Raw genomic sequence first — 14,622 nt, 5'->3', positions numbered from 1 at the left:
TCATGCAGGCATGGCAGAAGGCACGAAGTGATGGTTGGGAGAGAGCCTTCTGTGAGAAGAATTTTCTCTCTCAAGCTACTATGGAAATCATCATAGGAATGAGAACACAGTTGCTTGGTCAGCTCAGAGCATCAGGTAACTAATTGTTCAAAAACATCTTCTGGATTTTTTTAAATCTAGATTTATGATGAAGTGAATTATTCAAATTTTAACAAGAATGAAATTCAAGGCCATCCTAACTTCTTATTTGTGTAGTATATATTAATACAGGCACTCAGAAAGCCAAGTTTGATAATCGCATTATGCCACATAAACTGTTTAACCTGAAATGGGCGAACACACAGTGAGTTAATCAGATTCTTACGTCCGGTTGAGCTTTGAATGGTGCAGGTCCTAAGAAGGAGAAGATGGCTCTAAGCTGGCTTTCCTCTCTTGGGCCCAACTGGCGGACTGAACTGGCTTCTGTGGTATAACTTGGAGCAACCTAAGGGTTGTTCTAAATTATTTTGGCTAAAATGGTCCAGGATCTGGTCTAATGCTTCATTAGGATTTCTATTCCATTAAATAACTTACATGTACAAGGTCTTTATTCTCAGTATTTTGTATGCAATAAAGAGCCACTTATTTTAGTATATCAAAGCCCACTAACTTGAAGGGTCTCAACCAAATTGTTGCATTAAATATGGAAATAATATGTATTATGTTAGCTAGTGTGAAAGGTATAAGAAGCAGTGTGGGATTTCATAAAATAAAGCATTAATACATTGTTTTCACTCAAATGGAAATTTAAAAACGTATGATTTTTAAGTATCAGGGTGTAGCCATATTAGTCTGTATCCATAAAAACAACAAGGAGTCCGGTGGCACCTTAAAGACTAACGGATTTATTTGGGCATCTGAAGAAGTGGGTTTTTTACCCACGAAAGCTTATGCCCAAACAAATCCGTTAGTCTTTAAGGTGACACCGGATTCCTTGTTGTTTTTATGATTTTTAAACCATCCAATAATCTTTTTTCCTCCGTTTAGGTTTTGTTAGAGCCAGAGGTGGAGGCGATATTCGAGATGTTAACACCAATTCTGAAAATTGGGCTGTAGTGAAAGGTGCTTTAGTGGCTGGGATGTATCCAAATCTAGTGCATGTGGATAGAGAAAACCTTGTATTGACTGGCCCGAAGGAGAAGAGAGTGCGATTTCATCCTACCTCTGTTCTTAGCCAGCCTCAGTATAAAAAGGTAATCTTTCTAAACAAATAACCCACACGCAAGAACGGATTTAATTGTTTGTGAAGAGTTATAAAAATGTCTCCTCTTAGTTCTTATTCCTGTAAAAGAGTGTGTGCATGCATGAAATTAACCACTATAGGGAAGATAAAGAAAATGTTTTTGTAAATTTGTTCTGGATGGGTTGGAGTCAGCTTATGTTTTAAAAGCAGTATATGTTTAGTCATCTTCACCTGGACCAGAACCAGAATCCTCTTACCTTGGGGAATGAGACACAATTACCAAACAAAAATGTCATGGAATTGTTTTGAAGATTTATTGGCATGTAGTGTTGACTGAGTTTGGATTGACAGTAGCAACTAGGATTTCTGCCCTGAAGCATTAACCTAGATTTTCTTTGGATTTTTTTTTGTTTAACTAAAGAAACTTGGCTATAAAGCCATAATACATTTTAATTTTTACTGTACTTTATTTTACAATTGTAAACTGTAATACAGTTTATTGGGCTGCAGATTTATTATGGCATTTTTATAAAAAATCTCAGAGCAGTCACAGTAAATTTAGTAAAAGTCACAGGTTTGGGAGGAAATCGTGTGTAAAGTCATGGCATTTAAAGAGTGTGTGGATGAGCTATGGGCAGGGGGGAAATGGGTTCTGCCCCTGGGGAATGGGTGGCCCTGCAGGTGGGGCTGGAGGGCCCTGCAGCAGCAACTCCTATCCCACTGTGTTGGGCCTGGCTCCCTGATGTGGCCATTACAACCTGGTGTATGGCATCACAGTGCTGCTCAGGTTTGGTCTGGCCACTCTTCCCTCATGATGAGTGGTACTGTCACCCCGAGAGCCAGATTGTCATGGACTAATCGAAAAATCACAGTATCAGTGACACTTTTATGACTGTGACAACCCTGCAACCCTAACCTTTTATTTTAAATCGTTCCTGAATGTTTCGATTATCTAACAAATAAATGGTACAAGAGTCATGTTTGGTTTTGCTAACAGATTCCTCCAGCAAATGGTCAAGCTGCAGCAATTCAAGCACTCCCCACAGACTGGCTTATGTATGATGAAATGACTAGAGCACACAGGATAGCCAACATCAGATGCTGTTCATCTGTGACGCCTGTAACTGTGTCCCTCTTCTGTGGTCCAGCTCGGTTGCCAAGTAATGCTTTACAGGAGCCCTCATCCTTTAGAGGTACAGTGTACTTGGAATTAGAAATTTTCAAATAATATACAGTACTCTGACATATTGGAACCTCAGTGCTCCTTATACAGGAATGGTCTCATAGAAAACATCCTGGAATTTTTATGAACTATACTATTTAAAGAGTAAATAATGGAATAACAGGAAAAAAAAATGAATGCCTTTTGTCCGGTGCATAAGGATTTGGACCCTCATGGGACCTGAGGAATAAAAGCAGTATTTTCTGCTCTGCTACTGAAGTAGAGGTAGATACTCCAAATTATCAAAATCGCTTGTGAGAGTTCTATAGTCATAAATTAAACAGAAAAGTTAGATTTTAACATTCACCTTAATTAGAAGTATAGGGGGAAAAAGAGAAAATGTTAAACAGAAAAGTTCAAAACAAGTGGGGGAAGAAATTTAATTTTCATATTTAAAATACAAATACACAGTTTAATAAAAATGCTGACTTAGATTTTATTTTTTGAATTCTGTTAATTTAGTGGATGGTGTTCCTAATGATAGTAGTGATAGCGAGATAGAAGACAGAACAACTGCTAATCTGGCTGCATTGAAGCTAGATGAATGGCTACATTTCAAACTGGATCCTGAGGTAGGTAATGTATTAACTGAATAATTTTACCCCTTTTCAAGAAGCAAATACTGTTTGCTTTCTGAATCTCTTCCCTTTACTGTGATTTTTAAAATAGTTGGGTCTTCCAGAATTTCATTGAAAATAATTGTGCATCTTTCTTTAAAACACACACAAACATGCACCCCCACCCTTGGGAGATCTAAATAGAAAGACTTGGTTGAAATAAGGAACAAGGTTTTATTTTGTTTTTAGGATTCAGAGTGACTGGTCAAGACCTGGGTACAACATGTATATTAACATAAGTATGCTTACTTGCCCACAACTTTTCTTTGTCTTTTCAAATTATCAGATATATTTATACAAGACTGAAGGGTTTTTTCACAACCTGCCTTCTCCTGAATTAATCAAGAACTGAAGTAATATATGTAATGTAATCCACTTCTCCTATTGCAACAAATTAATGTCCTTATGCTGCACTGAGATCCATTAATGATGTATGCCACATTTTGGACATTTTTCTCTCTAGAATATTGCCTGCTTAGTATATTGAGGGGGTGGGGGGCCCTCTATCTGCAGACAGTCTTTTTTTAACAGAAGTGAAATTCATTACAGGCCGCCAGTCTGCTGCTGCAACTCAGACAGAAATGGCATAGTTTATTTCTGCGCCGCATGCGAGCACCTTCTAAACCTTGGTCTCAAGTTGATGAAGCAACTATAAGAGCAATCATAGCTGTTTTAAGTACTGAAGAGCAGTCTGCAGGCTTACAGCAACCTTCAGGAATTGGGCAAAGACCAAGACCTATGTCTTCTGAAGAACTTCCCTTAGCATCTTCTTGGAGATCAAATAGCAGTAGAAAAAGCTCAGCAGAAACAGAATTCTCAGATGACTCTTCTAATGCTGAAAAGTAAGTTGGTAGAAACCTTCCAGAGACAATGAGTGGTAGTTTTTGTAGGTGGAAAAGTGTTACCTGTATTTCTGCTTTCAGAGGCGACTACTCACAAAGTGAAAATTGGTCATTCTGTGTGGGTCTCGCTTTCTTATTCCACCTGTGCCTACTCACCTTTCTCTCCTCCTCACACTTTTGCTATTCCATTTTAATTCTTCAGTCCCCACTTTGTTTTCATTTCTTTCTTTCTTACACATCTACTCATAAATGGCACTATGAAAAGCCATGCCCTGTTGAGACAGGAGCAAGTTATTAAATTTACTGGTGTAATCATTTTTATACTTTGAAGAAAATGTTACTTAATTTTATTTATGTATTTCCAAGAAACTTTGAATTCATTCAGGTTATATTTCAGGGGGCAAAGTGGAGAAAATAGACCCATAACTATTTTTACAATAGATTCTACAAAGGTGACCAGATTGAAATCAAAGTCATGCCTGAACTAGATGTGAAACAAATTCTTATTGTTGTGTTGGTAGGTTTATGGCTGTGCTATAGGTTCCATTCCTGTAAAGGATTCTACAAAGACATGGATAGAAACAGATGTTTTTAATTATACCAGGGTAAATTTCAAATTTGTCATACAGTTGTTTAAGCCTTGCATGGTGTATGGATCATGATGCTAGGCATAGGTCTATTGTGCAAAAACAAGCACTTTTCTTTTCAAAGGCCTTTTTAAAAATAGTTAGTCTGAGGTTTACTGTCTATTAAATGCAAGTCTAATACTAAGGAAAAATATAAACTTTAATAATAAAACACCTAACTCTGCTGTGTGATACAACAGCTTCCATTAGGCACCTAGCAGAGCTGTACATATGGTATATTGTGATGGCATTAAAAATTGCTTCTTGCAGTGGTCTCCCACCATGCTTGTATGTGTCCATAATGTCAAGTCCCTTCAAAAGTAAAATGTTCTAACTTTACAAAAAAAATCCACCAAAATCATTTCTTAATTGTCAAATAGCGTTACACTTAAATTCAGAACCAGATTGATTGAGAGGTAGGGAAGGGGGCGATCTGTCTCATACATCATTAGGAAGGAAGATCAACTGAAAGATCTTGCTGTCCTAAAGGGGAGGGGAGGGGGGGAAGAGTGTGAGTGTGTGTGTGAGAATATTGGCTTGCTGCCAATGCACTGTCTCCAGCAAATTTGTCTCTGGAAAGAAAGAGCAGAAGCCCCATCCTCCAAAAACAAATAATAACTGGTATTTAAAGTTAACTGAAAATTGTTTAACCTATGTAAGTAATGTAATGCATGTAGTCTTTCTGCAGACTCTTGGAGCTTTAGCTGAAGCTTTAAATTTTTTTTTTTTGCTATGATTGCTGCTTGTACCAGCCATTTGTTATGTTGAACAGTTTTATATCTTCACCTATCCTCCCTCAGAGTCCTAATGAAATCTACATCTCCAGCATTTCACCCGCCACAGAAATACAAAGAAAGAGGTATTTTGCATTCTAAACGAAGTTCAGATGACAGGTCAGATCAGTCATCTGTGAAATCCACAGACAGTAGTAGTTATCCCAGCCCATGTGCCAGTCCTTCTCCTCCATCATCTGGAAAGGTAAAGTATCCTCTTATTCGTAAGTGTTAAATTATAGAATATCTGAAGTAATCTTGCTGACGTTCTTCAGAGGTAAAAAGAGCAGCCTATTATTTGTATTACAAGGATACCTGTAGACCCTAATCGAGGATCCTGGTCCCAATGTATAAAGTGCTATACAAATGTAAAGGAGTTCATGCCCCTAAGCGCTTACACTCTACAGTAATACCCTTAGTACTATAGTTTGAACACAACAAAATTCATTATCAGAGGAATTCTTCATAGAATGATGAATTAGAGCAAATTGGAAAGCTTTTGGCATGCAGCATACAGGGCATGTTGCTACATGTGTGCAAGAATATGTATCTTCCTTATTTACATGTATACATTACTACTGAATTAAATTCACCTTGCTTTATCCTAACGGTTTTAGAATAATATACGAAAATCATTAAATGCCATGTGCTTAATTATTTAGCAATCAGATTATCAAATTAATTAGCAGCATGACCCAATAGGCGTTTTCATCTCTCTAATATAAAAAGGTCCCTTTAATGGGAAAATTTTGGTGCAGCCTTTCTATGGAGGTATACTAGCATGCATCCATAATCTGCCTTGGTAGTAAATTGTCTGAATCTGAGATTACCTTTAGGTACCAAGCATACATAGAAGGGCAGGGAGCTAAAAAGCGATGTCTAATCACTCAAATTGGCAGGATGGGTATAATATCCCCAGACTAATATAGTGCTTGCCACAATTTGAAAGCCATATAATACATTAGGAGAATTCAACTACCATTTTCGTAAGGAATAATCTTGCGTTCTAGTTCACAGCTGAGCATTAACATTTTTGGACTGTAAATTGATCAGCAATTGTACAACTGTACATCTTAACTGAAATTTTCTTTTGCTACATTGAATACCTCTTACTCATTCTTCCCTTTTCTTTGGGTCTCTTCCATTTTGTCTTCCTTCATGTTCATCTCCCTTTTTTGTGATTTACTGTTATAGGAGATAGGGCTTTCCACCTACAATTACTCTGTATTCTTTGGTTATCTGTTTAATGTATCTGAAAAATGCAAACTTCTTAACTACAAAAACTTTCCTAAATCAGAATTTAGCCAGTATTTCATAAGTCCACTCAAACCTTTTGTTTGTTAGGTGAAAATATTTTTTCATACTTTTTCTAAAAATATAGAAAAGTTATCAGATTGCCAATAAAGTTGGTGTGCAATTTCTTAATAGACTGAGAATTTAGCACCTGGACTTCTCCTGCTATTGTGGCTTTTGTTTGAGAGTCTGTTCCCCACCACTTCCTTTAATAGTGTGCATCAGGGCCACACTCTGATTCTCATTTGAATTTTGTGGCACTTGCATTATGTCTTGTAACTTCATTGTGATAGCTATGTGCAACAAGAAGAAATATTTCAGTGGACTGGTTGAGTTCAGTTCCCCTCACATACGCAGGGAGTATGCCTTCAGTCACCGTCTCTTTCCCTTTCTCACAGTATTTCCATAGATACTGATCCAATCTGCTTCTTGCATTTCAATAAGTAGGTTAGTGCAGGAGGCTATGTCTGGATCTGTTCTGTTTGCTCCTTTTTTATAGCAATTTGTCTACCCTCCTCCCCACTCCCCAACGCTTCTTCTGTCTCTAACAGGTTTAATTGATTCCTTATTTAATTCTTTGACTCTTGATTTCTGGGAGGTTTATTTATTTATTTTTGTCCTAACCCTAAAATTGGGGGGGGATAAATACCTGTTTTTACTGGTGGTGTAAGAAATTCCTCTTTCTGCAAGACTATAGTTCTTCTAGAACTTAGTGAAAAGATGGCTAAGCAAAGGATTTTTGCTTTGTTCAAATACTAGAAATGCAATTTGCTTCATTTTTGCAGGGATCCAAGTCTCCTTCACCCAGACCAAATATGCCAATTCGGTACTTCATTATGAAGAGCAGCAACTTGAGAAACCTTGATATTTCTCAGCAAAAAGGTATCTGGTCTACAACTCCAAGTAATGAGAGAAAATTAAATAGAGCCTTTTGGGAAAGCAGCATGGTTTACTTGGTATTTTCAGTTCAAGGATCAGGACATTTTCAGGTGAGTCTTAAATTAGCATTTAAAATTAGATCAGTCTGGTCGTCTCATAGCAGTGCAACAAATTGCCATGCATAGAATGGGAGTTTTGCTTATGATTTTAAATCTTTACAGCTGTTTTAAGAAGTAGTAATGGAGAAAGAACATTTCATATCCCTCTGGGGTCTCCCCTAACGAACACAGAAAAGTCATTGAAAAGCCGAGTAGCTCTGGATGCAGTTCAGTCTTAGAATGATGTTTGTGTCCTCCATGAGTTCTCTGGAATTAAAAACAAAGGGGGAAAATAATTAAGGGTATCCTCATTCTCTTTTTTTTTTTTTTTTTTTTTTTCCTCTGATTGCTAAAAATATATGTAATAAATGTACATTTGTGATCTTATTATGGCAACTTCCTCTAACAGTCATGGGGCTCCCTAGACCGGGAAAGATGCCAATACACAGACAGCTCCCACCAAATATTTGTCCTAGATACATAGATCTTAAGGCCAGACGGTAGGACCATTATGATCATCTAGTCTGGTCTCCGACATAACACGGGCCATATAATTTCACCCAGTAACTTCTGCATGAAGCCCACAACTTCTGGTTGAGCTAGCACCTGTCTTCCTAAAATACGTCCAACCGTGTTTTAAAGACTTCACGTGATGGTGAATCCACCACATCTCTAGTTGTTCCAGTGATTGATTAACATGGATCTTAAAAGCTTGTGCCTTATTTCTAGTCTGAATTTGTCTAGCTTCACCTTCTAGCTATTGGATCTTGTTATGTCTTTGCTAGATTAGAGCCTCTTGTGATCAGAAATCTCCGCAATCAGATACTTGTGGACCATGATCAAGTAACATTTTAATCTTCTCTTGGATAAACTATGTAGATTGAGCTTCTTGGTCGGGACTGTGTTTTGTTTGTAAATTACAAATTAGGTCGTGATCGCTTGCACCTAGACAACTGATTTTTTTAGTTCAGTGATCATATGTTCTAGACATAAATATAAATCGACTGGAAAATTAAGATGATATTGCCATATGCCTTATTGCTTTACTATACTTTTGACTTCGTTTGCATTTCAATATACAAGATCATAAAATAATTTTAGTCAGTATTTTTCTTGTTTAAATTATCAAGATCTTGGGGGGGGAAATACCGCATCAGTTTTAGACTCCCTGTTTAATATATTACATCAGGCATATAGGTGAAAAAACTGACGCCAAGTTGCAAATAGTTTCAGTTGTCACCATTGAAATTTTCAAGGTGGATTACAAAAACTAGTTTCTGATGAACAAATATACCTTCTAATCTTAAATTTGCTGTTTTGCATGTTTTGGCCTAATTACATTCCAGTACATGGAACAGATTTTTGTTGTTAGGGTTTTTTTATATTTTTGAAGATCATTAAATACTTTTCATATATCTATACATCTTGTTGATTATTTCTGTCTTTGACTAAAGAAAGAAAAATAGTGCTGGATGAGGTGTTTAAGTACGTTGAGTTGTTGTTCAGCTTCATTAAATAATGAAAATTCTAATACCCCAGTATACAAATCGATGATTCCAATCCAAAAATCCCACTCATATGCACTAAGGGACATGAATTGCATATGGAAAAATTTGATTCCTCTACTTAACTATTCTGTACCTCTGTTTTCTCAACTGGAAAAGGAGTAAAATATACTTGTGTGCCTCATGGAGGTGAGGTGAAGGATTGATGTTTGAGTGAAGTACTTTGTACCTTTAATCCAAGAATGTCAATGTAAATACAAATGATTATTTTATTCCAAGATGGAAGGGTATTATTTGATTATATACAATCTGATTAGCTTTGTCTTTCAATTAAATTATATGTTGTTTCCCTTTTATTTTATATTTTCCCACAGGGTTTTGCTAGAATGTCTTCAGAGATAGGACGTGAGAAAAGTCAGGACTGGGGCTCTACAGGCTTGGGAGGAGTGTTTAAGGTGGAGTGGATCCGGAAAGAAAGTCTTCCCTTTCAGTTTGCACACCACTTACTCAACCCTTGGAATGATAATAAGAAAGTACAAATAAGCAGAGATGGCCAGGTAGCATTTATTCTCATTTGAAATACATTTACTGCTCAGTGTTGAATATACGGTGTATTTAAAAGGATATTGCTGGGGTGGTTTTTGTGGTTTCATTACTCTCCATTTTATATAATAATCTTAATGCATGTTTTTTTTCCTTTTATGATTCTGCCCACGCTTACCTTTTCTATCTGGTAAACTTCAATTCAGGTTATTGGCACACTGGGTTGTGTTACCACTTACTGACTAAAGGCTTTGCTGTAGGGTTTGCTAGGTAAGGAGGAGCCTCTCTTCAAAAGACATTTGAAATCTTCAATATAGAGCAGAAGACGTGGTATTGCAGAAGCAATACTAATTTATCATTCCCAATGTGTTTAACCCATGTATTTAAAAACTGTAGAGAACACTATCTCACAATAAATTATACATGCTGTAAAGCCTCTGTTTTTTTTGTTAAAAGAAATGTCTCTAAACCAATCAAGTCAGTGTATCTTCTTGCATGAATTGGAATATAAATGTACTTTTTACTAGGTATGAAAGGGAAGGAAATCCTAGAATATAGGTCTTTTGAACACTTTCTTCTACATGCTTGACTGTAATATTTTAAACGATAATGTAAAAAAGGAAATGGCAGGTAGTTTGATTCCTTCATGAACTGTGGGAATCGATTTGGAGAGGATTTTTAGCACATCTGATTTTGTTAGATATTTGACTAGCTGTGATTTTATCTAGATATATAGTACATTAAAATTGTCATCTAATGCTGCCCTCCGAAAGCCTGTAAATGTGCCAGTTGTATCTACATGGCAATTTACTTCAAAAATATTTAGGTCCTTATGCTCTAGAAACTCATCTGTCCTAAAGAGAGAATGGTTTTGTGTTACTCATCCACATTCTATTGCTAAGATGGTAGTCAGAAATCCTCTGGAATTACTCCTTCTTCTGCACTGTTTTGCCTTGCCTTTATGTGCTGCTTGGTTGAAGCTTGTTCTGAATTGGGGTTGTTTGTTTTTATACAGAGTAAATAGGCTCATAAAATCCAGCCAGCTTTTAGTTTAATTTTAAAACAACACAGTAGGTTTGCCCATGTCCAAGAGAACCTCAGTTAATTGGAAACTAACTTGCTTTTCACAGTGTTTGAGGACCACAACTTGAGATGCATTTCCAGCCATACTCAGATTTGTCAGCAATGATGGTTAAAGTCCCTCTCATCCAAAGAAGATTGAAAGTTGAAACCTTGAGTTTTTTGTATAGTTTTAGGCGACTGTATCACTATCTTGAGAGATAGTTAGTGGGTGGGGTTTGATTCTCTCTGGCCCCAATTCTCCAGAGTGAGGCCACAAGCAACTAGAGGTATCAAACACATGTAGTCTGCTGGGGACCATTGCACCAGCCAAAGTGAGCGTAGTTGATGGTGTTGCCCCAGGCATCATGTAGTGAAGTTCCCAGATCTGGCTCAATCCTGCGAATCCATGTATATCTGGGATGGCCCCATGGGCAGTGTCAAGGCATGCACTCCTTCACGAGTTGATGGAGGATTTGAGAGCATAGTGTGCTAGGGTGTTCTTTGTCCATCCTGACAATGTGGCCAAAACGCAGGCAATGCTGCTTTTGAATATAATGAGCAATTGAAGGAAAGCCAGATCTTTGCAAGTCTGTCACGTTTTGATGCAAAGTGAAAGCACTTTATGCTCAGGTTTTTACAGCACATATGGGATGCTTCTAGGGCCCGCATAGCAATACAGGCAGTACACGGGTTTGAGAGATCCTGAACTTGGTCTCAGCCCAAAGATGTTTTTGTGTCCGTAAGCGCAATGTGAACTTGAGATAACTTGTGGAGAATTCCCCCTGTGCAGGGAAACTCGCCACTGACAGAAAACTTGTGGAGGCAACTTTGCTACCTCCTGTGCCCAGCTTCCCCTAGTTCTGAGGGTGAATTATGTCAGCAGGATGGGATGGGAGGGGAAGGAGTGTGGCAGAATGGAGCTCTACTGTGCCCAATCCTCTACAAATCCTTATGCCAATATCCTAAGTTTGGGTTGCTTCTGTGCAACCCTGAGTCGCACTGGAGGTTGGTAGTACAAATTAGTGAACTGTAACCAATTCCTTATGCTTCACTCTCCATTCACCTGAACTGTTCTTGAACGGAGTGGAGCATAAGGACTCCAGCTCTTTACATCTGTGTTCTTTTTTTTTTTTTTTAGTTGTGCTTAGTGTTCTTTTGTATACACTAATGTGTCAGAGTGTTAGAATTCTATAGCAGGTCTACCAGGAAAGAGTCCTGACCACTATTCTAGGAAAAGTCATGGAGGAAACGTATAAACAGTCTGAATCCAGTTTTATCTCAAAATTCTGAGAATACAGCCACATGGACACTTTACCATTTTACCTTTGCTTCTTTGGCTGAGCCAGGCTAGGTTGTATTCTCAACTTTTCTATTGTACTATAAAGGTTCTTATATCACACTTATCACCATAGTATTTGAGTATCTAATGTGGTGATTTCTGTAATATATTTGTTGAACACCTGTATCTGATTGTACTTAGTATGTATTAATAGCAAATGGGATTCACTCTTTCAAACAAAACAAAAACCAAATACTGCTAATTTTCGTCTTTACCTCCATTCCTGTAATTGGCTTCTTTGTGTCGTGGTCATCCGTAACATGCCTCTTAACTTAAGTGACACATTTAATGCTTGCTTTCTTCTGGTCTGCAGGAATTGGAACCACAGGTTGGAGAACAATTGCTACAGCTTTGGGATCGTATTCCTTTAGGAGAGAAAAACACAACTGATTGACAATATACAGTAACACACTTGAGGTATTATACTGACATGTAAAGTCATATTTTTCTTGTGGTAGATGGTCAGTAAACTTCTCCTGGTCTTTATACTATGTGTTTTCGCCAGTTTTGATGGTAACTATCAGAGAAAAAAGCTGCTGCTTAATTTTGTTGGAGAAAGGATAGACTATTTTAATTTTCTTAATCTTTTTTTCTCCTTTAATTTTACAGTTCTGGCTGCTGAGACACATCTGTTGTATAACCACTAGAACCAGCACTGCTCAGCACCTACACAAATAGAAGAGGGGAAAAGCCATGTAGTGAAATGGGCTGTTGGAATTGATACCATTTCTCTAAAGTTAGCATCATAAAAATAAAACGGAGCAGGTTTTCAGTAAGCTCATAGTAATAAGTGTGATAACAGCATTTTGCTATTGTGATTTTGACTGAATGAAAAATGACGTATGTTTTATTTGTGTGACGTTCAGTGTGCAATTTATGTCTAAACAATTTTGAAACTTTAAATGTTAAGTTTACAACAATGGAGTAGGCTGAAGTTGCTGGTGGGTTTTAAATAGTACAGTAGGCAGTTAAATAGACCCTTTCCTTTCAGAACAGCCCAATGCAGCAGAAGGTTTGGGAGCAACTAGTGTAATATTAATTAGACTTAGAATTTCACATTTAATTGTTTAGTTCTTGAACAGTATTTTCCAGATGTAGTTGTTGAAGATTTCTCAACTTAGATGCTCAAGGGTACTTTTATTATTGGGGTAGAGCAGGATATATGCTGACAACTGATGGGGCAGACGGTGCACCTCCTAGCTAAATAAAAATTGCATTTAAATTTGCAACATGAATGGAAAGAGAAGGAAGGTTTTCCCTTGCCTGAAAGTTGTTCCAGAGCAAGTTTCCAGTCCCCACTATTTTTTTAATCTGTGTAGCCCATAATTCCCTCTTCATAAAATGGATTCTTCCCTCATTGCTACTTATTTCTCATCTGTACAGCAATAAGAAAAAGTCAATAAGCTTTTTCAAAGGCTGAAGCTAAAGGCAAAAACCTTGGGTTCTAGCAAGTAGCATCTTTTGTTGAAGACCTAATTTTCTAATTGCTCTCTTCTCTGACCTACACATATGCTTTTGTATTGTGGTACATGTACATTGGGACCCATACTGTGTTACTTGACTTTTAAGGATATACATGAAGTTCCTGCACTGCTTTGATGGGGAAGATGGAAGGCTAGCAGTTCAGCGATATCTTTCCCTGAACTTTAAGTAGAATAGATAGCATACTTTCCCTTTTAACACTCATTATTGTTTAGGGAAGATATGTAATCTTAAAACTTTGGAAAGGACTGGAGTTCTATACTTTAAAACACTCACGAGAGAAAAAAATCATGAGTGGCTTTAACAGCAGTGAAAAGTGTATAAGAAAATCCTTCTGTTTTTATCTGTGGGAACATTGATACATTACATCAACTAAAATACTCTGGATGCCTACTGACTTCTACATGGATTTTTATTCTTTAACTTAAATTTTTTGTGTGTAGATTTGACATACTTGGTTTGAGATTACCTGCAATTAGATTCTACTGTACATCATTGTAATTACATTTTTTCTTGTTAAATTTTACTAACAATGACCTTAGTTTCATATTATGCATTTAGCTGTTTAGTGTTTTGAAATTAGAAATAAGGAATTTCTGGAATAAAGTTGTTTCAGTTTTAGCTTTGTGATGTCTTCAAATCATTAGTCCTTGTGTATATAGAGTAGATGATCTTAGTAAAAATACTATTTGACCAAATTCAATGTAAATACTACAGTGAGAGGAAAAACACATTTTAAAAATGCAGTATATTGTACAGAAAGTAAAACTAATTTAGTAAATGTATTGAATCCTTCTTAGTTGTGGGAGAAGTTGAGTGAATTATGAACTGATCATCTTCGAGTGCTTGCTCATATCGATTCCAAGTAGGTGTGCGCGGGCTGCGTGCACGATCGTCGGAGAATTTTCTACCCTAGCAACACCCGGTGGGTCGGCTGTGGAGCCCCCTGGAGTGGTGCCTTCATGGCGCTGGATATATACCCCAGCCGACCCAGCGCCCCCTCAGTTCCTTCTTACCGCCCGTGACGGTTTTTGGAACTGTGGAGCATGGCATAGTTGTTCTCCACTCTCCCTAGCTTTACTCGTTAGTTCTTGTACATAGTTGTTGGTTATATTCTTT

The 14,622-nt window shown here is 37.3% G+C and overlaps 1 protein-coding gene across 1 annotated transcript in view; it reads left to right on the top strand.

Annotated features, from left to right (window-relative positions):
- Positions 1–14,124, top strand: part of YTHDC2 (YTH N6-methyladenosine RNA binding protein C2) — a 46,053-nt gene extending 31,929 nt beyond the window's left edge. Inside the window, exons 21-30 of the mRNA XM_054032128.1 lie at positions 9–135; positions 1,027–1,232; positions 2,220–2,415; positions 2,907–3,016; positions 3,611–3,903; positions 5,330–5,507; positions 7,381–7,584; positions 9,452–9,634; positions 12,335–12,438; positions 12,631–14,124. Coding sequence (XP_053888103.1) covers positions 9–135; positions 1,027–1,232; positions 2,220–2,415; positions 2,907–3,016; positions 3,611–3,903; positions 5,330–5,507; positions 7,381–7,584; positions 9,452–9,634; positions 12,335–12,415 — 1,578 coding nt within the window. The 3' untranslated portion in view covers positions 12,416–12,438; positions 12,631–14,124. The remainder of the gene's footprint in view (positions 1–8; positions 136–1,026; positions 1,233–2,219; positions 2,416–2,906; positions 3,017–3,610; positions 3,904–5,329; positions 5,508–7,380; positions 7,585–9,451; positions 9,635–12,334; positions 12,439–12,630) is intronic.
- Positions 14,125–14,622: the final 498 nt, after the last annotated feature.

The sequence above is a fragment of the Malaclemys terrapin genome, chromosome 6 (assembly GCF_027887155.1).
Source record: "Malaclemys terrapin pileata isolate rMalTer1 chromosome 6, rMalTer1.hap1, whole genome shotgun sequence".
Classification (NCBI taxonomy): domain Eukaryota; kingdom Metazoa; phylum Chordata; order Testudines; family Emydidae; genus Malaclemys; species Malaclemys terrapin.
The sequence above is the reverse complement of the archived record's forward strand: the minus strand, read 5'-3'. Positions and strand labels throughout refer to the sequence as shown.